The 25226-nt window shown below is 35.7% G+C and overlaps 1 protein-coding gene across 2 annotated transcripts in view; it reads left to right on the forward strand.

Annotated features, from left to right (window-relative positions):
• LOC129279829 (transient receptor potential cation channel subfamily A member 1-like) overlaps window positions 1-25226 on the forward strand; it is a 64377-nt gene that overhangs the window by 15854 nt on the left and 23297 nt on the right. The window contains exons 3-8 of one of the 2 annotated variants that reach the window (XM_064111765.1): window positions 815-941; window positions 5526-5672; window positions 10359-10512; window positions 15500-15675; window positions 16779-16886; window positions 18030-18138. In XM_064111765.1, the coding sequence (XP_063967835.1) occupies window positions 924-941; window positions 5526-5672; window positions 10359-10512; window positions 15500-15675; window positions 16779-16886; window positions 18030-18138 (712 nt within the window). In that variant the 5' untranslated portion in view covers window positions 815-923. Of the gene's footprint in view, window positions 1-112; window positions 942-5525; window positions 5673-10358; window positions 10513-15499; window positions 15676-16778; window positions 16887-18029; window positions 18139-25226 lie in introns of those variants that run through there. The other variant, XM_054915885.2, reaches the window with a different exon arrangement.

Below are 25226 nucleotides of genomic sequence, written 5' to 3' on the forward strand. Positions count from 1 at the left end.
GTGGTTCCTGGTGTGTTTTTTATTATAAAAGTTAGAGGATATTTGTCCTGCTCTTGTTAAGATCACATGTGCTGTTTGGAGAATAACAGGTAGGCATATATGCCCTAATACCGCACACAAAATTGTCTGTCCGAGTGTCGAAGTCCACTTCGTTATTTTTATGCCAGTATTTTGTTGTATGTGAATAATTTGAATATTCAATTTTTGTAAAGTCATCGTAGTCATTTTTCCGAGAATATTCCATTGTGGGTCTGACCCACACTTCAACATGACGTCACACAAATGATGCAATTTGAATGTCATCGTTCCACCATCCAAGAAACGGTCTTCTCTTTAAACTAAGCGTGGCTCCCGAGATGATCATGTACTATGAGTAATGACAGGATTGTATTTACAGCACATTCTATGAAGATCACTCTCCTGACTTCCTTTTAGCGATAATGCCCGGCGAATGATATTGCAAATTTGTAGTAAACACGGTCTAATTGCGAAGGCGGAGATAATACATCTTGTAGTGACTGTCTCATTTAGAAATAGAGCTTCTACTCTCTGGTGCTTTTATTAATCCACGGACATTATAATTAATACCTGCAGTAGTCCGACATCCATCCAATAACCGTCACTTCAACTTTTCGTGAAATGAGACGCTTCGTGAGAACTAGACGAAGGTGAACCGCGATGATCATTTCTCGATGAACTCTCTGCCGTAAAAGAAGTTGTGTTGTGGAACCCAGAAGCCTTTGATTATCTTGGAGAATAACTAGGTTCAAATCTTATTTTTAAAATCTTGTTTTGTATTCATGATGAAACGCAGGAGCCTTAGACAGATACTAAAAGCGAACCCGAAGTGGAACTACCTCTCAGGCCGAACGACTCCTGGCGATCGGGAGGATTCAAATAGCTGCGGAAACTGCTCACCAAGTATGGAAATGGACAGAAAGGTACTTAATGCAAATCTTTTCTTAACTTATATTTTGGAGTTTTCTGTCGTATTTGATTTCCGTTTCTTTGTGCTTTGAAACCCTGACGGTTGGATCATTATGGTATCACTTAAGCATTTTTTGCATCTTATCTCCAGTCCAAGTTCGAGACAGTTTCCACAACTGTAAAGAAGGTAGCAGCACTAAATCAGTGCTACCCCCAAAACACCAACATTATTTTATTGCTACAAACGCTGCAAGTCCAAAACATAACTCCTATTCCCTCCCTCCATTTTCATCAAGAATATGATCGTATGAAAGATTAAAGGTATAAATTTATTTGCTCTTTGAATCAAAGTTGAGATCGAGACTTCTTCAAACCTTTGTGCGATTTGGGATCCCTCTTGAATATTTATTTTTTTAGACTTGAATATTCTAACACGGCGTATAGATCGCCAGAAACTTGTACAATCCAAGTGCATATTTCCAATGAGCATTAGACCCTTTATATTCCATATTTTCCTTCACACAACTTGCATCATTTGGAGAGGGTTCACTATTCTGTATGTTTTTTACCCGTCAAAGTGCAATTATACTATCGAACCAGTCAATATTGCACTTTTCCTACAATGCATACAATGCTTATGTCATTTTCTCAAGGTAAACTTTCGTCATTTTGTTTTAAATCCATTTCCCCCTTCACAGTTTTTTCTCCTTTTTTTGGCAACCGCTACAGATGATAATACAGTAGTTTCTTTATCATAACTGAGCAATATACTTGCCCACATTTTGGTCAACAAATACCTACACTTGTTTGGAAGTTCTTGTTTGGGAAATATTTACCTGCATATACAGGTTAGCAGCCTCATAGCAAACCAATCTGAACTTTGAATCCGTGTGTCCATAAGATTAATTACAGACATCTTCAACTGTTCCGCATCTATTGTTGTTCCTTTGTAACCGTTTTTAAATTGTCATTTTGAACCTCTTCTTCTCACGAGTATCCTTTGTAAATACTAATACAATTACACCTATCCTTATCATTGCTAGTTGTTTGTAGCACTTACCTGTTACCTGTTCTATTGGGACTTTGTGTTTAATATTATCGGATACTTGTACAAAAAAAATTAACTATTTTTCAAGATATTGAAATACCGTGTGCCTACACTCTTAAAAATGTTGGGCAACATACTGTCCACACAACAATTGGTTGAAACTTTATCAAATTCTGGGTAGTTTTTAACCAATAGTGTGTACTTTGGGTGAAAACTACACAGTATCGGTTGAAAACTACCCAGAGTTGGATAATTTTTTAACCAACTGTTGTGTGGACAGTATGTTGCCCACCATTTTAAGAGTGTATGGCTTTACAGTTTACACACGCATTGGTTGTTGGTGTGTAAACAGGATATATTGATTGAAATGATGATTGTCCCCTTTCGAAATAATCCCCATCTAAAATTCATATGATACCCTTTACGCTTCGCATCGAACATCCCTTGACATTTTTCTCGATTGACAGTGACTCTGACTTTAGTCTTTCTGTCTCGTCTTCCCGTTGTTGCCCACAATCATTTGATTATTATGGCAAATTGAATAGGGAGGATCAGTAAGACGCATGTCCTACAATGTTTCGAGTCAGAGATCTAGTATCATCCCCTTTTCAATCAAAGGGTTGGCATTTGATGCCATTGACCATGATATCCTTCTCAAGAAACTTGAACACTATGGAATTCGTGGTGTAGCATTGTCATGGTTCCGAAGCTATTTGTGTGATAGGACACAATTTGTTATGATAGATAGATCTAGATCCAAACATGCTACGATTAACTATGGTGTACCTCAGGGTTCTGTTCTTGGTCCCCTGTTGTTTTTGATCTATATAAACGATATAATACATTCATCAACATTATTCTCATACTTCCTGTTTGCTGAGGATACCAGTCTGATGCTATCTGATAAGTCAGTAGAAAATTTGTTACTGGTTGCAAATCAAGAAATTAAGAAGCTGTATTCATGGTTTTGTTGCAATAAGCTATTGTTGAATATTAAAAAAACCAAGTGCATAATTTTCCGCTCTAAGGGGTAAAAAGTTTCCAGGGCGTATAACTTGTCTTCATATAGGGGGTCATGATGTTGAACCAAGCGCAAATATTTTGTTTCTTGGGTTATATATCGATGAGCACCTATACTGGAAAAATCATCTAGATGCTGTCTGCACAAAGGTTTCTCGCAGTGTAGGTGTTATTTATAGGTTAAAATCAATTTTACCTGAAATGATACTGATAACAATATACAATAGTATTGTTCTACCTTATTTGACATATTGTAATGTTGCCTGGGGAAACACTTTCAAGTCTTATCTTGATAAATTGAGAGTATTGCAGAAAAGGGCAATACGACTTATAACAAATTCTAATTATAGACATCCATGTACTACGTTATTCCTTCGTCTGAAAATGATACCACTTAGTGAACTTGTGTCGTTCAATTGTGCATTGTTCATGTTCAAACTACAATCAATGCCTCAAGAATGTACCTTAAAAAAATTAATTCTTCAGAATTCACAAATACATAATTATAATACACGTCAAAAGGATCTTATTCGTCAGCCATTTGCGAGAACAAAATGTCACTCTGACCTCCTTTCATATATCATGTATTAAAGAGTGGAACAATTTACCTGTTGATATAAAAAATAGTAAAACTCTTTTCATGTTCAAAAGATTATCAAAAACTTGCTTTCTTGACAGATTATGATTATTTTCCTTCAATATATATTTTAAGTTGATGTATTTGCATTTAAGTTGATGACCTACTCAGAATTTATGTTTAGTATGTGAATATGTGGGTGGATGTGGCTGTGTGTGTGGGTGTGTGTATATATGTGTGTTCGTTATAGTTTTCCATTCTATTTTTAGCATCTTAACCTTATTATACATTTTTCTCTCCTTTTGTATTTTGTAGATTAATATATCCACAAGCTTTGCTTTTAAAGGGGTCCTAAAACCAATTCGTCTACATGGTCTATGCTATAATCTAATTGATGTATGTTTATGTACTCATTTACATTGTATGTATATCTATTTTGATTATGATATGTTTTTGGTTTTGAATAGATAAACTTGAACTTGAACTTGAACTTGATTCGAATCATATACTCCGGGTGTTACTTTCTTTCAGCATGCAGTTCATGTTGCCTGTGATGGCTGATCCGAGTTCTTGAACATCAAGAGAATGATAAACTATATCGAAATCAGATGTTTATTGATAACATTTGAAAAAGGGAAATACGGAAAAATTTGCATACATCTTAATTCTTCCTCCGCCTTATTTATGGTGTTTATTAATTGATTTATTTCATTGAATTTTTATGAAGAATAAGCAGTTGAACGTTTCGAAAATATGTTCAGGGTGGCGGTAGGGGAAGGTAAACGTGAACAACTCGATCAAAGTTAATTCCGTAGAAATGAACCGCTAGTAGTTAGTAATTGGGTAACACACTCCATGAACTGTGTTCACTCATGCCCATCTATCATATCAGATTTGATATTGAAAGGACATTATAGTGAATCTTGGCTACCTCTTTCCACTGTCACATCAACGATACCGACTCCAGAGCAACGATCAATATTATACATTATTACCAATGACATACTATCGGTCGGTTCGGAGTCGGTTTCGTTGGTGTGAAAGTATCAACAGGTTCGAGTCCATTAACAGGTATCATCGACAACCCTTTTTTAATTATATTGTGGTCACGCACACGACCATGCTTTACAGGTGACAGCTGATATCCACTGATATTCAATTACGCTAAGTGCATGAACCTTAACTCAATACAGTGTTTTATCTGAAAGATCATGGGGGGCGAGCAGGTTGATCAGGCCCTTGGTCAGGGGCCCGTTTCATAAAGAGTTGCAACTGTTGTAACTTTGCCATTATGGCAAGTACCATGGTAACCTTGATTTTCATTGGCTCTTGAGCGCTGTTGCCATGGTAGTTGCCATAATGGCAAAGTTTCAACACTCTAAAAAAAATAGCGATGGTGGTGGTGCTATTGGAAATGGCCCTACACTGTTAGAACATTTATCCTCAAAATAAAAGAAGCTCCTGCAGCAGAGCCTCGAGAACACCTGTAATCTTACCAGATTGCGTAATCTTACATTATATCATGTAAAATTACAGGAAGTTTGTATTTGGTGTATGGAACCTTACAAATTTCCTTAAATAAAACACCCTTTTCCCCTTTTTAAACAGACCCAGGGGTCCGTTGCAGAAAGAGTTGCGTTTAAACGCAAGTCAAAATATCAATCGCAAGTCCCAAATGCGCGCTGTTGATTGGTTGGAAATCAAGTTGCGCCTGATTTTTAAAGTTGCGATTGATTGCAACTCTTTCTGCAACGGGCCCCATTCTGTTAAATTGCAGGAAAATTCCTGTTTAATGAATTTACAGATTGATTCTGTTATTGCTTTCTGCAAAATCTTTCCCCCCTGTAAAATCAGTTTTTTTTTTTAACAGTGTAGTATTAGTTTTTTTATTATTATTTTATTTTAGAGTATCTCTGATAGTCTGTGATGATAGAACGTATCTTTTCATTCCAGGATTTTAGTGGCTCAATGAAGAAGGCGAAACAGTCTCTGAAGATGCTTCAATCAATGTACAAGAACCCTCATACTAATGAGGATTGTGTGGTAGAGGACATGGAAACAGCACCAGAAAGCTGGGATGCAAACGAAGGGTTAAAGGAGGTGAGTTCGGAAATATGCCAAATCAAACTACCAATTATGGCCTGGGAACGATTTTTTAACAGGGGGGTTGTTTATTTATTGATAAGCAAAGCAAAAGATGTCTTGACTCCCCAATGAATGTGCTTTTGTTCATGTGTTTGGTGAAGAAATAATATTGACAACCCCTGGCCCCCAAAAGAGGGTGTTTACTCCCAAATAAAGGTGAAGTTTTTCGAACACCTCCCCGAAAAGAGATATGTGGCTCTGTTCATGAGACTCCAGTTGTTCTATTTCTGTCACGCTTTCTAAAAGGCGACTAGACTTAAATGTTTCTAAGTGATGCAAATATTTGATAAACTAACAGCTCAATCGTTTCCAAGCACTGGCCAACACGCAGGAATTAATTGCTTTCAAATTTAAAACTAAAGTCACATTTACGAGACCGACTCCGGACCGATCAAAGTACGTTTATATCAGAAACTATCGTTTGTTTTGGAGTCGTTTCCGTTGATGTGAGTGTAGTGTGTAGCATAACGCCTTTATTTGGAAGTATATTAGAAGGATGTATTATAAAAGGAAGATTCTTTCGATTTATTTATTTTACTGATAAAATTAAAATTTTACAGGAACCATATAATATCAATGTAATTAAATTATGTGTTATAGGGTCATTCTCAAAAAAATGTTACAATTCACAAAAAACGTGTCTCGACTATCTTATGGCCGCTAGCTTCACAACCCTGAACATTTTCTACAAAAATATTATCAAGAAAATGACAATAATGTACTAGCTCCACAAAGGATATGCGACCAGTGACTAGTAAAGCTCTAATTTTATTACAAAAGCCTTTTATTTTTGCTTTTTGTTAAAATCGACGCTGTCTCGGGTCAATTTTAGATTTTTCTATCATTCCCTTTCCTAAGTAGTCTGTATTTCTTACCTACATTAATGTCTGGTGAGGGCAGCTTGGTGTAAACGTCCGACATACTGCGCTTATCCTAGTATTTGATGATCCCTTTGTGATTAATTTCACTTTTAACTTTGTCCCAAATTCATTTTAACCTCCGTAACAAATACTGCCACAAGTTTTTTCTCCCATTCAAAGTGAATGATATTATGTGATAAGGTGTCTGCAAGTAGAGTGATATTCATTAATAAATAATTGATAGGGAATTATCATATGTGTTTCCTGTATTACACAGAAATAAAGGACTATTCTTAAAAAATAAAATGTATGACTAAACAACTTTAACATCCGTAACGCACCTTAAGAGAATATGCACTTTGGCGGTTCTGTTAAGGATTCAGTATTATATAGGATAAGACACACCTTTCATAATAAATACAATTTCCAAAGGTATGGCTGCTAAATAAGGACCACGTTGGACCATAAAGCATAAAGACATTAACTTCCGTAACGCATTAACTTCCGTAACATTTTTTCTTGAATATGCTACAAATTTGTGCTATACTGAATCACTCCGGATCATACAGATATAAATCATATAAGGTACCGTCCACCTATTTACCCATACAAATGATAGCTATTCATCCTTGTCAAATTATTATTACAAACCTTATTTTCAACATCACTTTGAAAAGAGGGTAAATTGCCAGCGAAAACAATTTCCCGAGAATTATATATGATATATAATGCTTTTAGAATTTTCAATAATTCATACTACAAATTTTGAATATTGGCATCTTCTTTAGAATTTAAAATTTCTAATTTCCTTTGCTATATAAAGTGCATTAACTTCCGTAACAATTACTGTTACGGAAGTTAATACACTCTTTGCTGTACTTTGCTGAGATTGATAGCACGATTCTAGTTCCAGAACAGGTGACATGGCTTTGTCTAATGCTGTAGTCGGCAGAAATGGTGTAGAGAAAGGGAAGAAGGAGAAACAATTAAGCTTTCATGGAGAAAGAAGACAGAAAAACTGTTTGCAATGTCATGAGGAGGGTTAATGTATCACCGATCAAAAATGTGAGCGCAAAGCGCGAGCTAAAACTTGTGTATAGTCTAACCTGAAAACTTTAAATTCTAGCATTTTTATGTAAAAATGATCAGGATGTTATCTGAATAAACTAATAATGCGAATTCAAAGTGCTAGCTGATTTTTTTTCGTATTCTGACTGACGACTTGACATTCTAAACACTTTTTGTACCAATTACAAAGATGGGTATCTTAATTGATGCGACTGTAATTTTTTTATATTTTGATCTGAAAACAATAATTTTTGGACGTTGTAATTTGAGAACAAGATATATATCCAATAAACAATTATTGCAAAGGTAAAACGCGCGCTTTTTGAGGTTTAGTCCCCGAAACGGAACATTCTACTAACTTTTTGTAATCATAAAAAGGATGGGTGTCTTGCTAAGGAAATGATGCGCAGCGGGTGCGAAGCGCGAGCTGAAAATATGTGTCATTCCAATATGAAAACCAGACATTTTAAGCACGCTTTCAAATAAAGAGGATATAAATTGAATAAAAAATAATTTTATGCAATAGGATACAAAAAGAACAAGTGGGGATTACATGTATGTACACCATCAATCAACTTCTAATATTCATGAAGATGTGCTTAGACTAAATTGTTTCACTAAAATAATGCAAATCTTTAAAATTGCATAACTTCGTTATTCCTTGTTCGATTTTGATCATATTTGCAGTATTTTGTTTGTCTGCATATTATTTGTTCAGATCATATTTTTTCCGCCTGGATGACCCCTTTAATTCGCATGAAAAGTGCTGAAATAATCGATAGAGGCCTACTGACATGAAAAGATGGAAAGGGGGGTATTTCAAATACTCACGGTTTGTTAGAATTTATAAATGAAAAACCTATTTCGATAATCAAACATTTTGGCTATTCATCATTTTTTTGAATCACGAACAGGATGCGTAATTGCGTATCTCAATGAAACAAAATAATGAAAAAAAAATCGCGATAAGATCAAATAGATTCCATTAATAATTTATATATTTGTGAATTTTTAGCCTCTTGTTTCATTCACCTTACTTTTTTACTATTCATTTCCCCATGTCCTTTTTAAAATGTTTTTTCCCTCTTTTTCTATCTTTTTTGGCTATTGGCAAGCGGCAGGATTCCTCGTAACCCAGAGAACTCATCCTGGTTTCGGGACTGCGATTGTTATATTTTGTTTATTGCCAGAAACTTTAAAGATGAACTGTAATTCTGTGGCCCGGTTATTCGGTTTTCTAATTCCAACTTTGAACAAGAACGAGAATAAAATTACAGTTTCCGTTTCCTGTTATGGTTTTCACATTTTTTAAGGGGGGGGGGTTGGCAAATTAAGCTATGTGTTCCACATTTATCTTTATTTATTTAAAAAAAGGTTATACGAATACCTAAATATGGATTTTCCTAAGCTAACAAATAAATACTTCAATTTGTGACTTGATTTAACTTCCGTAACGAAGACTGACAAGGGTAAATGCCACTCGAGGATTTGATGGTAAAGTATCTTGGGATTCCCAGAATTGGTCATTTAGGATTAGTTAGGGCCAGAACTTAAGATGAACTACAATTCTGTGGCCCGGTTATTCGGTTTTCTCATTCCAACTGTGAACAAGAACGAGAACAAAAATGAAAGTTGTCCGTTTCCTGTTCTGTTTTTAACATTTTTTATTTGGGGGGGGGGGGGGAATTAAGCAATGCGTTCCACATTCATCTTCAATAACTTTAAAAAAATATTATACCAATACCTTAATTTGGATATTCCTAAGCTAACAGAATAAGTAGTGCAATTTGTAACTTGATTTTAACTTCCGTAACGAAGTTTGACAAGGTTAAATGTCATCGAGAGGATTTAATGGTAAACTATCTTTGGATTCCCAGCATTGGTCATGCATTGCTAAGGATCTCAGGTTATGGATGAAAGTTATTTTAAGGTTGCCTCACTCAAATTATGAACATTAAACTGAACGAAAGATGTGCAATGATTTTTTATAGTAATTTTTGTTAAATGTTATTTGGTAAAATCCTGCTTCTGAAAAAGAATATTGAATATTTTTCTATCTTGCAAACACTTTGGCTTCAGTAAATAAAATTGTTGATACCACAGTGAAACTAAATGGTGTGCATTTCTATTTCAATCATTTCAAAAGTGATTTAATTGAGTAACATAAGTGAGCAATGCTATACGATTAACCTCCGTAACGTTGATATACAGTGCTTGAGTTAATCTGGTCATTACTTCAAATTGACGCAACAGCGACATGCCCCTTTTCTGTTGCCACTTTCTCATACATGGTACTTTCACAACATGTATCTTTCAACCCATTCTGTAGACTTCATTTTTACGATTTTTCCCCCCATCGATTGTAGCATTTTTCTGAGAATGACCCTATAAACACTTTACCTAATGTTTGTTTATATATTCAATTGGAATTTTCTTTTTTCAACTGTATAAATAATATTGTAAACGCCTTAATTGTTGGATTATCGAATTCTGTCAAGGCGTATGGAAATAGGAAAAAATTAAAAACGTAATATTGACAACACATCCTGCCCCCTCCCACTCCCCCCCCTTCTCTCTCTCTCCCCCTCTTTCCCTCTTCTTCTTCATCATCTGCCTCCCTCTCTTCCTCAACCGCTCTCTCTCAATTTCTGTCCCTTAATCCACTTTCTTTCTGTGTGTTTCTCTGTCTTCCTACATGAATTCCAATATCCAGAGTGTTCAGCTAAGTTTTGACGAGTTTCTAACTGGGCTTAACTTGGACCCGGAGCGGCTGCATGCCTTGGATAGTAAGGAAGCTAGCTTCCTCCACCACGCCGTCAAGGCCGGCCGAAGTGACCTGGTGGACTATCTCGTAGATCGTGGGCTAGGTGAGTAGATCCCCAACAAGATTAAACATTGCCTTATGTTATTAACCCTTGAAATAGACCGGACTAGATGACTAACAAGGCGGGGGTGATGCTGATTCAGATGCCCACCCGTACAAGAACTTGGCAACAGACCACTCCATTGTGACGAAATCGGCGCGCCATAATCTACATATCTTGATTTTTTTTTTTTTTTTTTTTTTGGGGGGGGGCTATTATAACTAATTAATTTTTCGAATTGATCTACTCTTCATTTTGTCTTGATTAGAATAAATCAACAAAAAAATTGCTTATATATTCAAGAAGTCAATCGATTAATTGCTCTTACCTAAAATAAGGCCTAAATTTACATTTTTATATAAAGATTATTTTTAGGATTCTGATCAAAGGAATACCACTTAAGGAATTGGTTTCACAATTTTATGGGGGTCCAGTTTAATTAGAATTAAGTGAATCGAAAAGCATCTTCTGGGGTTTTAAAAAAAAATCAATGAAGAAATTTAGACATTTACCGTGCCAAAACATTAATGATAATGATTGTACAGGTATTTCCATCGTCTAAAAGAAAACGATATTTTACAAATCATTGGCGCATTTCGCCAATATGTATTTGTGGTTGTTGAATATAAGTAACCTATATTTGGTCATCAACTTTAGTGGGAATCTTTTTTAATTTGATTTTTACCTTGCATTGAAATTATCATGACAAAGAATGTACGGGTGGAAGCATGTGCTATATTCCACCATGGACCTAGGAAAAATGATTCCACTAAATCACTTATTATATATGGCTGATAAAAGAGGTCACTAATCAGGTCAGTATCAATAATGTCCGCGTTATCATCCCCTCTCAGTGAAGTCGTCACGAAGTGTCTAATATGATTGATAAGGGATTGAATGCGGAATAAGGTAAGATATAATGCGATAAAGCAAAAGGGAGAATGATATATGGCTCTTCATTAAACATACAGAACGTCAAATATCCGCAGACCCGATTCTGATTATTGGCCTGAACAATAAATATACATTAAACGAAGAAAAAAGGGAAACGCAGGACACTTTTTTAAAATGGTAAAATTAATCAATTTATTGGTTAGAATCTACCAGATTTGTTTGATATTTTTTATCGGTCGGTCGCATATTCACCAAACAGTAGCGTAATGAGCCAAGAAAATTTGAGGGGGCCAGATATGGCGTATCGATCGGGCAAAATTTATAAAACAAGTAGCGAGCGAGCAAAATGTTGACATTTTTATTGCAAAAATCTAATTTTGTGATAGATTTTGACATAACATTCAGAAAATGATATCATATTTTACCTCTCTCTTTTTCATTATTTTTCTTTGTTTTTAAATGTTTTTCTTAATCGTGATTTTTCATTTTTTTTTCCCCCACCCCATCTACCTGTACGCCACTTGTTTCTAAGAGTCTATGATAGAGTAGAAAAAAAGAAGGCAGCGTCCTCAATTTATTTATGAACAATAAATTTCGCTTTAATATATCAAGTGACTGGTCATTAATTATGATGTCAATCATGATGGCCTAACCAGGTCCTTTGAGTTCGTTGAGGGTAAGTAATGCACAATTAACTATTACATGGACTAACGGAGAGAGAAAATGGGCAGTTAATAATTGCGAAACCAATTATACATTCATTGTGCACTAATCGGTAGGAGGACGTTATCGAATCAGGTCCATCACTGACGGCTAATGGATTCCGATTAATGAGCACACATTGAATTTTATAATCTCTGCCCCCTTCCTAAACAACTGATGTTGTTTTTAAAAATGTCGCCTTTTCTTCAGCTCATGATGGTTTTCACTCAGCGACGTACACTGTTAGAAAAGAGAAGGTTTTACAGAAGAAATATTAAAAAACATATTTTACAGAAAGACATAACCAAATCATTTTGTAAATTATTAAAACATGAAATAATTTTTTACAAAATTTCTACAATTTTACAGAACAGGTCTGTTTCTAAAAGGGGAAACAGATTTATTACAATATATTTGTAAGGTTGCATACACCAAATATCAATTTTCTGTTATTTTACACAAATGCATGTAAGAATTCAGGCGCGTAGCCAGGGGGGGGTGGTGGGGGCGGTCGCCCCCCCAAAACGTCCCCAAAAAGAAAAAAAAAGAAGGGAAAAAAGAGAGGAGAAAGGGAAAGCGAAGGAAGGAAAGGGAACTCTGTGGGTTTTTCTTTTTATTCTTTTTTTTCTCAAAATGAAACTCCTTCACTCTTGCTCTAAATTTATACAGTGCGTCCCAGAAAAAACGAAACCGAGATTTAGCGATGATTTATCATAACTTAATCATAAATAAAATAGACAAATGACCTACCAATGTAAAGCTTAGAATCTCTTCTTTCATCTGAAATTACTTAGATTATTTCTCATTCACGCATAAGTGAGCATAAACAATTTGAAAAGGGGATACCAAAAAGTCACTTGGCGGGCCGTATCTGGTTTTTAAAAAGAAAACCACATTTTTAAAAAGTTCAATATCTGCTCTTTAATTTGATACCTCAATTACAGAAAATGGTCAAGAAATAACAAAGTTCTGGTTATTTGAAATAAGGCTTGAATTTCAATAATTTCCTAAAATGAAGAGGTTTTACAGGCTAGCGTTCAAACTCACTCGACACTCCGTTTTGTTGACGATTAGCCATGCATTAAGTCTTTTGTTACCGTGCGATAGCTTCAGTGGGAAACCTGTGAAAACACATCTATTTAATGAAATTAAAGAAATACAAGCATTGTTTCGAGGGATCATAGCTTTTTTACTACTTGACCATTTTCTGTGATTTAGGTATCAAAGAAAAGAGGAGATATTGAACTTTTTAGTCATGTGATTTTCTTTTTGAAATTCAGATACCCCCCCGCCAAATGATTTTTTTGGCATCCTTTCTTCTAATTTTTTTTGCTCAATCATGCGTGAATGAGGAATAATCTAACTAATACCAGATGAAAGAAGATATTCTAAGCTTTACATTGGTAGGTCATTTGTCTATTTTATTTATGATTAAGTTATGATAAATCATCGCTAAATCCCGGTTTCGTTTTTTCTGGGACGCACTGTATACATGAATTTTGCTTCCGCGCTGCGCGCGGTTAAATGACAATATTGCAGTTCTCTTTTGTTTCCCTCACCCTTTCTCTATAACCCTGTTTTTCCATCTCAGCTATATGTGTTTCTTACCAGTTAAAGTTCAAATATAAACATTAGGGCATGAAATTAGTGTAAGGATAGTCTGAAGTATATGAAGTTATCTTTTTTTTATTGGTCGCGGAACTTCTGGTCGGGTCGGCTCCGGGCGGGTAAAATCTTTATATCAATTTCTACCGTCACCTCCATATAGGCAACTTATCCCGCTTTTCAGCTCATTACTAAACAACCATAATTCGGGGGCAAACAGGTTCCTAATTAAAAAAAAGGAAGGTATAAAATTCGTGTTGTATTAAATAAAAGAGTACAATATTTTTCATCAAATTCTACTACACATTCATCTCCTGTCCTGTTCTGCGCCCTAAGTTTGAAATTTGAATGACACTTAAATTTCTTTATCATTCAAAATGAAGCACATCAGGATAATTATACAACACATGCAGAAGTTTCAACTTTTTGCGCACTGTTTTCCTTGTAATGAAGTTCAATAATCTTAGAGGAAAAACAATTGAATTTGAGCCGATGGGGGTATTAGAGATATCTGCATTTGACGAAACGTCCGCCCTTTGAAATTTCAGAGTTTCATTGCTCTGCGCGGGGAGGATTATCTTCCTCCCGGCATATATCCTTCTTCTCCTCTGTTTTGCGAGTTAAAGATATGCACTGTCGCTAAATTATTGTTTGTAATCAAATCTGATCTTTCCAAGGGAAGTATTCAATATAACTTAGAGAATACCCTTTTCTCGGGACCCTTTTCTTTGCAAAAAAATTGATAAAACACTTTAGCTTCCGCGCTTCGCGCGGGGTTAATCTTATTTTAATTTCCTCCATTTTATCCCTTTTGTGTGCGTTCACAATCACTTTTGAAAACAAGGTTAAAAATCACAATATAGTCAACTGAATTGGGGCTGATATAGGTGCTAGAGACAAGAGAGACGGCTCCTTTTCATTTTAATTTATGAAACACCGAAAGCTTCGCGCATCGCGCAAGAGGGGGAAACTCCCCCTCCCTGCACCCACCCCCTAGGGAGCGCGCTTCGCACGCTCTGTAAGTGGTGGCACGCTTCGCGTGCATTTACCGCCCCCTCCAAAATGAAATCCTGGCTACGCGGTTGTGTAAGATTACACAGTGCAGCAAGATTACAGGTGTTCTCGAGACTCTGCTTCTGGAATTTTTTTGTTCTGCTGTATACATTTTCTAACAATGTACATAGTATTAAACAACAGAGTAAATGCATTGTCAAATGCCCATTATGACAAAGAACGACAAAGAAGCCTTTGTCGAAAATTGATGATTCAAAAGGGGATTATATAACTTTTCGGTGAAAATAGGCGAGTCCTAACTGTCTCATTATTACATATGTTTTGATTGAATGTTCAGCGTAGGCAAAATATGCTTCTCTGATTTTTCTCATTATTTGTTCAAACATTATTTTGTACCATAAGAAGAAGATGAAGAAGAAGAAAAAGAAAAAGAATAGAATGAGAAGGAGAAGAAGGAGACGGAGAAGAAGAAGATGAAGAAGAAAAAGAAAAAGAAAAAGAAGAAGAATGGAATGAGAAGGAGAAGAAGAAGACGGAGAAGAAGGAGAAGGAGAAGAAGAAGGAGGAGGAGAAGGAGAAGAAGAAGAAGAAGAAGAAGAAGTAGTAGTAGTAGTAGTAGTAGTAGTAGTAGTAGTAGTAGTAGTAGTAGTAGTAGTAGTAGTAGTAGTAGTAGTAGTAGTAGTAGTAGTAGTAGTAGTAGAAGAAGCAGCAGCAAACATGTACTCTTGTTTTCGTGGCCATCTGACACTTTGCCTATGTATTCACTTACTAATAGATATAAATGGTGTAGATGAGGATGGTAATACACCGCTGCACTGGGCCGTCGAGAGCGGGGAAGCTAAAATCATCGATGCCCTCATCGGGATTGGGGCTCGAACAAACATACTGAACAAGTTAAAGATGGCCCCCCTTCATCTGGCTTGTGATATCAATTCCGTGGACTCTGTAGAGGTGAGATAATATCATATCGAATATCAAATACGAGACATCAAATATCAAACATCATGAATGCTTGAATAATGTCCGATCTAAAAGCTGTGCGCCTAGCAAGAAGGCAGAATGTATTTTTATATGTCTTTGGTATGACTCGGCCGAGGTTCGAACCCACGACCTCCCGTTCATGAGATTTACTGAGAATTAAAAATTGAACACTTGTTTAAACTGTTTAAACGACTGTAATGTTCAAAATAGTAAAGAGCGTTGTATAACAATTTCAACCAGCGTTTCTGTAGTGTAAACTACCGTGGTATGTATTTTGCACACTATAAATGTATGCTTTAACGTTAAGTACATGTATTTTCGACAAGATATTGTTTTCTGAGAGAGTAGTTATCAAGGTTAATTGTTGCCATATCATAGAATAGATAAAGATCTGGTTCATTTGTATAAACTTGACCCGTAAAAAAATCATGAAATGTTAGCTGAAAATGATCGCACTGAAGATCACCATCACAAGTGGGGCGTTGTATCTAAAAAAAATATAAATATAAAAAATCCGACACCAGGCTGAGAGCCATGCTGAATTGTTTCATATACATTTTCCGCCTGAATCATGTTGCATAGATGGTATTATTTATACAGACTTATTTCAATTGATTGCTTTATTAACCCATTTTTACACTTTCCAACAATTGTCAATTATTTTTAAATTTCGAAGATTAAACAAATTAAGTATTGTTTATATTATTCAATTAATCAGTAGGGCCATGAGGACGAGTTTTTTTTTTTTGTAATGGGGGTGGTAATATAAATTTGAAAAGCAAAAAAAAAAAAAAAAGGTTTTCACTACAAAGTGGAGGTCAAAATGGTCACGAGGAATTTGCAAATGCCAAAAAAGGGTTTTCCCTACAAAATGGAGGTCATTTTGGTTACATTTTCCCCCCATTTTTACATATCTCCCAGGATACATAGGGATGCTGCCTAAACGGGAAAATAATACACGCAGAACCCAAATTAATTTTGGGGGTGCTTCAACACCCCCCATCATCCCCGCCTCCCAGGGCCATGTTAATCAGTAACTTGCAGTAACTGTTCTTGGTGTGTTTGTATGTCAGGCAATTTGCCGTCAACCAGATTGTGAGATCAACATTCGCGGAGAGTTCGGTCAAGTACCCATCCACTACTGCGCTATGAAAGACAATTTGGAAGCAGCAAAGAAACTGGTAGGCCTAAGCGATTTTTCTTGCCTAGACACCATAGCTACTTTAAAATACTTGTTTTATGATCATGATGATTGTATAAGTAGTACGCTTCTCTGATTAAGCCAGTGTAATCATGATGCACTTTGTCGAGCAGTTAGACAATTCTACACTGTCAAAAATGAAGTGCTAATTTAGCATTTACGGTGCTTGTACAGTGACTGCACTACGAGTGCTGATTTTCTAGTTTAAATTTAAACTAGAAAATCAACACTCGTAATGCAGTCACTATACAAGCACCGTAAGTGCAAAATTAGCACTTCATTTTTTACAGTGTATTCTTTTTATTCAATGACTCGAGATTATTATGGATAACATGGCGTTCATAATTAATTTCCGTCAACATTTGAAAAAAGATATATATTGTGATGATTTGAGATGTTCCACTTTTAGTTTAGCTACTGAGTACACTATAAAAATAAAGTGCTAAAGCAGTACTTTGAAGAGCTCGTAAATTCTAAAAAGTGAAGTGCTAATTTAGCTTTTAATGAGCTTATATATTGTGACTGCACTTTTTTTTGTCGTTCAAGTTTGAACTAGAAAAATCAGCAATCCAAAGCGTATTCATTATACAAGCACTGTAAGTGCTACATTAGCACTTCATTTTTTAGAGTGTATAGTAGCTACATTTCATGTGCTGGTTTCAGTGCTTGGGGTGCTCAATTTAGCGCGCCATGTGCTTTTTTAGAACTTCCATTGCTGCAAATCAACTGTAGTCACTATATTATGCGAACTCTTAATTTTATAATAGTGCACCACTTCATATTCTATGGCGATTTGAAGCTTGGGGAAGATATCTTGATTGCATAGCAAGTTTATACCAGCAGTATTATTTAACTTTTGTGTTTGTTTTTTAACTTATTAATGGTTTAAGTTTATGTTTAATCACCCAGCGTCATTTTGATCTTGTGTTCAGACAGAAAATGCAAAAAATGTATTTTAAAATAGAATGTATGTTATCCAAGTTCCATGAATGACATTTTAAAACTATTCCAAAAACTTAAAGAAATATTCAGTTATGCAATATTATGATTTGATAACTTTTTATCGGATATATTTCGAATTGACCAAGTAATGTTCTGAATATTTTTTAAAATCTAATTTCAGATCGAGTTTTCTCCCTTGCTGTGTATGAGTGATAACAATGGTGTGTACCCAATTCACTGTGCTGCTACCCATGCATCGAGAAAAGTATTGGATATATTACTAACAGAAGGTAAGTAGGCATGGTGGGAAATAAATAGCCATGTGGGATTAACTGGGAGCTGCAAGAAATGTAAGCATCTTATTTGCAATCGAGTGCAGATGCATACTTCCATGCACGGCCCGCCATCCACACATGGAAGCTTACACAAGTTTGACCAATAAATTCTTCGCACATTAGTTCATGTCTCGTGCTGTATAGAAGAAGGACATCAATCGTCCACGGATTTAATGAATTCGCAATTACTTATATTAAATCCAAAAGCTTTTTCGGGGGGCTTTCATTATTGCTTGCTCGATTGTAAATTTCTTGCAGCACCCGTTAAGAAGTACACTTTTCTCAGTTATGTCTTTTTAACCATTTATCGAATGTCAATTTAATATGTTTTATATTTTCGCAAATTAGTATCGTATATTTCACCATTGAATTCATATTGTGTGTGTTTATTTTACCATGCGAAATATCCAGCTGCAATTTAAAATAGACCTAGAAATATATCACAGGTATAATTCCTAATAACAGAATAAGTTTGAATATCAAGTAAAGTAATATACAGGGGAAGTTTACCCTGACGAAAATTTTATTATATAAAAAAAGCAGGGAAAATAATTGTTTTGATGGTGAAGTTTTGAGGTAAATCCATCAAAGATTTGAAAAATTTTAAGAATGTATTTTTGTGACGTCATATGCGAGCAACTTCCCCATTATCTTAATGGAAAAAAATAGTTTCTATTCTACCTTCAGTATATCAACAGAAAAATTATTTCGCACCGCTCTTTAATTGAAAGAATTATGCATTTGAAGAGCTCACTTGCAAAAGGGATTAGGTCCATTTTTCATCAAATTTGATTTTTTGGTCTCAATGTATAGATTTTTAGTAGCTATATAAGATGATACCAAAGAAAAGTTGAAATTCCTATTTTAAAGTGATCAAAAATGGCAAAGAAAAATCACCTTTTTTTTCAAAAGGGGTTAGGTCCATTTCAGTTTAGTTGCAAAAGGGATTAGGTCCACACCGAAATTTTTGGAAAAGAAAATTTTAAGAAATATGAAGAAAGGTAGATTTCTTTTATACCCAATTTTATGTTGTCATGGTAGCGAATCTTGAAAATTTAGTTTCGCATAAAAATATGCAATATAGCAGAATAAAAAAAAATGATTTTCTTGGAGTGGACCTAAGCCCTTTTGCAAACAAACTCTTCTGAAGAGCTCATTTGTCAAAAGGGGTTGGGTCCATTGTTCATAAATTTTATTGTTTTCTGTCTCAAAACCTCTAAATTTTTAGTTGCTTTGATGAAAACAAAGAAAATTTGAAATTTTCATGAAAACGTAAAAAAAAGTGGCAAAGAAAAATCACTTTTTTAATCAAAATAGATTGGATTCATTTCAGTTTACATGCAAAAGGGCTTAGGTCCACAATTATAATTTTTAAAAGAATTTATAGAAAACAAATGAAGACAGGTAGATTTCTTTGATACCCAATTTTATGTTCACATGATAGGGTAGTACATCATGACAATTTAGTTTCTCATAAGAATATTGCAGTAAGTGAGAATAAAAAACATGGTTTTTCTCAGAATGGTCCAAAGTGGACCTAAGCCCTTTTGCAACTAAACTCTTCATTTTATATTACATGGAGCACTCTGATTGAGTGAAAATGACGTTTCAAATAAGAAACTTACAATGCTAATAACTACCTTGATCTTTGATGGATTTTACCCGAAATGTAACCAAAATTAATATATTTTTATTTTTTTTCCTGGTTTTTTTCACAACAAACTTTCCATCAGTGTGAACTTCCCTTTGAGATATGATTTTTTCCCCAATTTATTCGTCTGAAATATTTATTTTAAGCACACACAGGCGTAAAACATTATTTAGTACATTATACTCAAATTGAAAATAAAATTGGGTTAAGATATGCGAATACTGTTCGTGATACTCTTTCTCTCGATTATCTTTTTCGCAGATGATTTGCTCTTTCAAAAGAGGCAGCTTGACTCCCATTTCATTAAATCAGTTGTTCATTGCATTGGATCCATATTCCACTTTAACTGTTAGAAAGCAAAACAGATTGAGCGCGAAGAGCTTTCAAAATCAAAGTGAAGGATGGTTATATTTATATAATATTGACTGGCATAGAATGAGATACAAACCTATATTGCCCGATGTGAATCCAATATTGCCCAAGCCGAAGGCGCGGGCAATATTAGATTCAGAGAGGGAAATATAGGTTTGTGTCTCATTCTATGCCAGCTAATATTATTATTATTAACCTATATAGTAAATTGATTAAAAAGATTTTCCCAAAATCTGTGTTGATAAATTTCCCCAAAATCTGACACATAAAATTTCCCCAAAATCTTTCCAAGGGTCTCTTTATCCAGTGTCTCGAAATCTCCCAGAAGAGATTTTTCAAGCAGATATTCACGGATTACAGAAACGACCTGTTTCGTAGACTTTTTGGTATTTTCAGCATCTTTGTTTGTCACTATATTTTCAAAATCGTCAGCACCATAACTAGCGAATCTCTTAGAAGTAGCCATTTTCTCACGTCACATACCGGTACACACTGCGCATACACATAGTTATTGGTCTATGTGCATGGCATGCATCGCACTATGCGCTGCGCTGTATATAGAGCCGCACTGCGCTACAACTGCGGTCTCTTCACAAACTGGTTTCCAACCGGATTTCGCGAATATTGCCCGGTGTTAAATTTACACACAAAGTCAATGGGAAAACCCGGAAGAGAGAAAATACGGCACGATATTGACCGCTGCGAAATCAGAGAAAGCAAAATATGGATAATGATTGCCACGGAGAAACACCTCGTATAGGTAATCAGCTGAGTGCGCAAACTGACAAGGGATATTGATGGATTATGGTCAGAGTAATTGATGGTGGATTGCGAAAGAAATCTTGGTGGCTGGATTCTGAGTGATTATTAACTCGCCAATACGGTCAGGTTCTGCTTATTATTAAAGTTATAGACCCGTATTCTGATAGCAGGTTTAACTTAAACTCAGGTTTAAAGTTGTGGTTTAAGTATGGCAAGCCAAAAGTATCAAAATTTTTATTAAGTTGTATGTTTCTTATGTTTACTGTGCTCTTTCCTGGTTCATCGATAGTGAAGACAAACATCTATTTATACTTCCTACACAATTATGAATTATTTGAGAGCCGAATGAGCTGAAGTATGATATCTCTACTGTTAGTGATTTATGTAACAATTGGCTGTCCATACTTACCACAACTTTAAACCTGAGTTTAAGTTAAAGCTGACTTCAGAATACGGGCCTCTGTGTTTAGATGGTGGGTAGTCTAGTTTAATCCCAATATGGTATGGATTAGGTATAATCATTGACTATGGTATTAATCTGTATAGTGCGTAACGGTATCACGCGTTAAAGCAGTATTTTTACTTAATGTGTGCAAATGTCCTTACTGAATTAGAAATAAATTAATTGAAATTGACATAGCTATTATTATGTTATCACTACAGATTTGAAGCGGATTGATCTGGTACCTAGCGATTCATTAAAAAAAATAATATTAATGGAAGAAACGTATAACAATCACTGTTTAATCTTTGGAGTGGTAACGAACATTTCAGAGAGCATTCGTAATAATTATGTTGGCTACTATGACAGGATTCATAAGATTTTTCAAAAGTCATACTTTCAGCAGGTTAAGGAAAGCTATAACATTGCCAAGAAAACGCGCCAAATCTTTTTTTTTTTGGTGTCAAATCGAATTAACGCGAAGAAACACTCGGGATGAGATGTAGCACAGATAACTTCTCGGTTTTTACACCTAACATGATCAAATAATAGTATGATAATATTATGTGATTGGCAATGATTATGTTATTGGCCTCAATACGATTATGATAATGTAGCTGGTGTGTGACAAAGATACCTTAATATTTAGTCAAAATATTGACAAATGGTGTGAATTGAACAGGCAGCTATGTGTTATTGTTTGAAGTAACTCGCATGTCCCTATTCGAGCTTTTTAAAACGACCTTGTTTGGACATCATGTTCAGTGAGTAACACGGAACTATCTTTATTACAATCATGGGGAAATATCACATGTCGTTTGCATATTGACTCGCTACTCGTCGAATGACAGTGCATGCTATTAATCTTCTTAATGAAATGTGTGATACTTTCAAGTATTAACTCATTTGTCCATGCAGTCAATATAGGAAGAGCTTGTTTGCTGACAGGCGACACATCCATTATGTTCGCCTAAGCCGTGTCCGTTTGATTCGTGCGAAAGGTTCTATTCCGCTTTATGACAAATCCTCAAATTAGGAGGATATTTTGGGGATCCATTTCAAAATACGATGTTGATTTTGATGTTACAGAGACGCCTGCGATCTGAAAACGTTAAAGAGCTTGTATTTTTTATACAGCACACAACCTCTGAAAAATATTGCGAGAAGCGAAAGAAGTTATAGTGATAGAATTGACAGTTACAATGAAGAAAATGATAATAATAACGATGAATATATAAAATGCTATGATCTACTCCCCAAAAGGATTAGTAATGATTAATTTAGCATTTGTAAAGTATTGGTTGTCAAGTAATCTATTGATGATAATGATAACAATATGTGGTAATGCTATACAGCCACAGTGATATACTGTAAACATGGTAAAGACTGCTTATGAATATTGAAAAAATTGAAATAATGAAGATTATGATGATAATGATGAATATATAACATTTTCTACATCATTTGTCTATGTTTGTTGCGGTATATTACTAGGTATGGCTTTTAAAAAGAGAGAACGTATACATGGTATAGAAACATAAATTACGAATGGTTAAGCTCACATAAAATTCTAGATGATACTCGCGTCCTATACGCGTCAAAACAGAATTTAGACGAACATAATTGATATAATATAAAGCATGGTTGTATTACAGATGACCCTGTACTCTTGTTGTGTCTACATGATGTAGTCAACCTGTCACTTTCAGGGGCGGATCCAGCTTTTTATAAAGGGGGGGGTTGGGGTGGTATGCGAGGGAGCGTAGCGACCTAGTCCAAGCGAGCGGAGCGAGCGAGGGGGGAGGGTGTGGGAGGGGGGTGTCCCCCCTCCCACAGTAGGGAAAATTTTTGAAAATCTGTGTGTGAAAATGGCGTTTTCTTGCCCCCCCCTCCCCCAAAAAGAAATAATAATAATAATAATAATAGCGTAGCGACCGAGTCCAAGCGAGCGGAGCGAGCGAGGGGGGAGGGTGTGGGAGGGGGGTGTCCCCCCTCCCACAGTAGGGAAAATTTTTGAAAATCTGTGTGTGAAAATGGCGTTTTCTTGCCCCCCCCCCCTCCCCCAAAAAGAAATAATAATAATAATAATAGCGTAGCGACCGAGTCCAAGCGAGCGGAGCGAGCGAGGGGGGAGGGTGTGGCAGGGGGGTGTCCCCCCTCCCACAGTAGGGAAAATTTTTGAAAATCTGTGTGTGAAAATGGCGTTTTCTTGCCCCCCCCCCCTCCCCCAAAAAGAAATAATAATAATAATAATAGCGTAGCGACCGAGTCCAAGCGAGCGGAGCGAGCGAGGGGGGAGGGTGTGGCAGGGGGGTGTCCCCCCTCCCACAGTAGGGAAAATTTTTGAAAATCTGTGTGTGAAAATGGCGTTTTCTTGCCCCCCCCCTCCCCCAAAAAGAAATAATAATAATAATAATAGCGTAGCGACCGAGTCCAAGCGAGCGGAGCGAGCGAGGGGGGAGGGTGTGGCAGGGGGGTGTCCCCCCTCCCACAGTAGGGAAAATTTTTGAAAATCTGTGTGTGAAAATGGCGTTTTCTTGCCCCCCCCCTCCCCCAAAAAGAAATAATAATAATAATAATAATAATAATAATAAATGAAATAAATACATAGAAATAGAATAAAATAAAATTACAAGTTTAAAAAAAAAGATAAGATTTAAAAAAATGGTCCCCGGATTTTTTTTTGGGGGGGGTTGCAACCCCCCCAACCCCCCCTCTAGATCCGCTTCTGACTTTAATCATGTTGATTGAGATAAAATTGAATTATGGCGAGAGATTTTACGTGCCTCACATTTTAAGTCCGATTTCAGAAGTGATATTTCCTAGATTGAAAGCTCAATAATATGATGGGGTGTCCAAACTTCGCGCACTTTAAAAAAATATTCATCAGGCTTAATTTTTTTCACAAAATATTCATAATTTATACAAAACCAATTCAAGAAATAGCTACCACATTGACGGCAAGATCGTAAACTATAAAATCATGGACGAAAATGTAAAGTAGGTCAAGGGGATTCGCCGGTATCGCGATCTCAAAATTCTATTCCGATCGGCGAACGCGCGCTGTGCTGGAAAACCGTTCAGAAAAAGTGTGACCTAACTTCGCGGACCAAAGTTTTTGTGGACATTTAAACAAAAACTCAAGCTCAAGAAGTGAAATATTTATATCAGATTGATGGCAAAATGCTGTAGAATCGATTAGTACCACATTTAACTCGCATTTTTTATGACCAAAGTTTTTGTGGACATTTAAACAAAAACTCAAGCTCAAGAAGTGAAATATTTATATCAGATTGATGGCAAAATGCTATAGAATCGATTAGTACCACATTTAACTCACATTTTTGATGATTTCTGCTTGCAAAATGGTGATACCGTGATGCTTGTTGAGAATATCAGATTTCTTCAAAACGGGCGCTAACGGTGAAAAATTTGCCGATCTCTTGCCAATATTTTCATGAATACTGAACTCATCCTAAAGAAACTTAAACCAAAGGGTAATTTTAGGTCGCTTTTCACGTTGATGATGTCAGATTTTAAGGATATTGGCTAGTTTTTTAGATAATGACCGTCCGCGAAGTATGGACACGCGCGAAGTTTGGACTCACTGCCATACATGTATATTTAAACAAATAAAAAAAAAAGTGAAGCGAAGATTCATTATTTGTGGAGTGAGCGAATAGCTTTGGTTTAATTTATCACTGTCAAAATACATGAATTTATCAAGCACATTTTTCTGTTGAATTACTTACTTACCTACTTATTGCTTACTTACATAGTAACTTACTTACCTACTTGCTTACTCACTTTTTACTC

The sequence above is a fragment of the Lytechinus pictus genome, chromosome 17, assembly GCF_037042905.1.
Source record: "Lytechinus pictus isolate F3 Inbred chromosome 17, Lp3.0, whole genome shotgun sequence".
Lineage (NCBI taxonomy): Eukaryota > Metazoa > Echinodermata > Echinoidea > Temnopleuroida > Toxopneustidae > Lytechinus > Lytechinus pictus.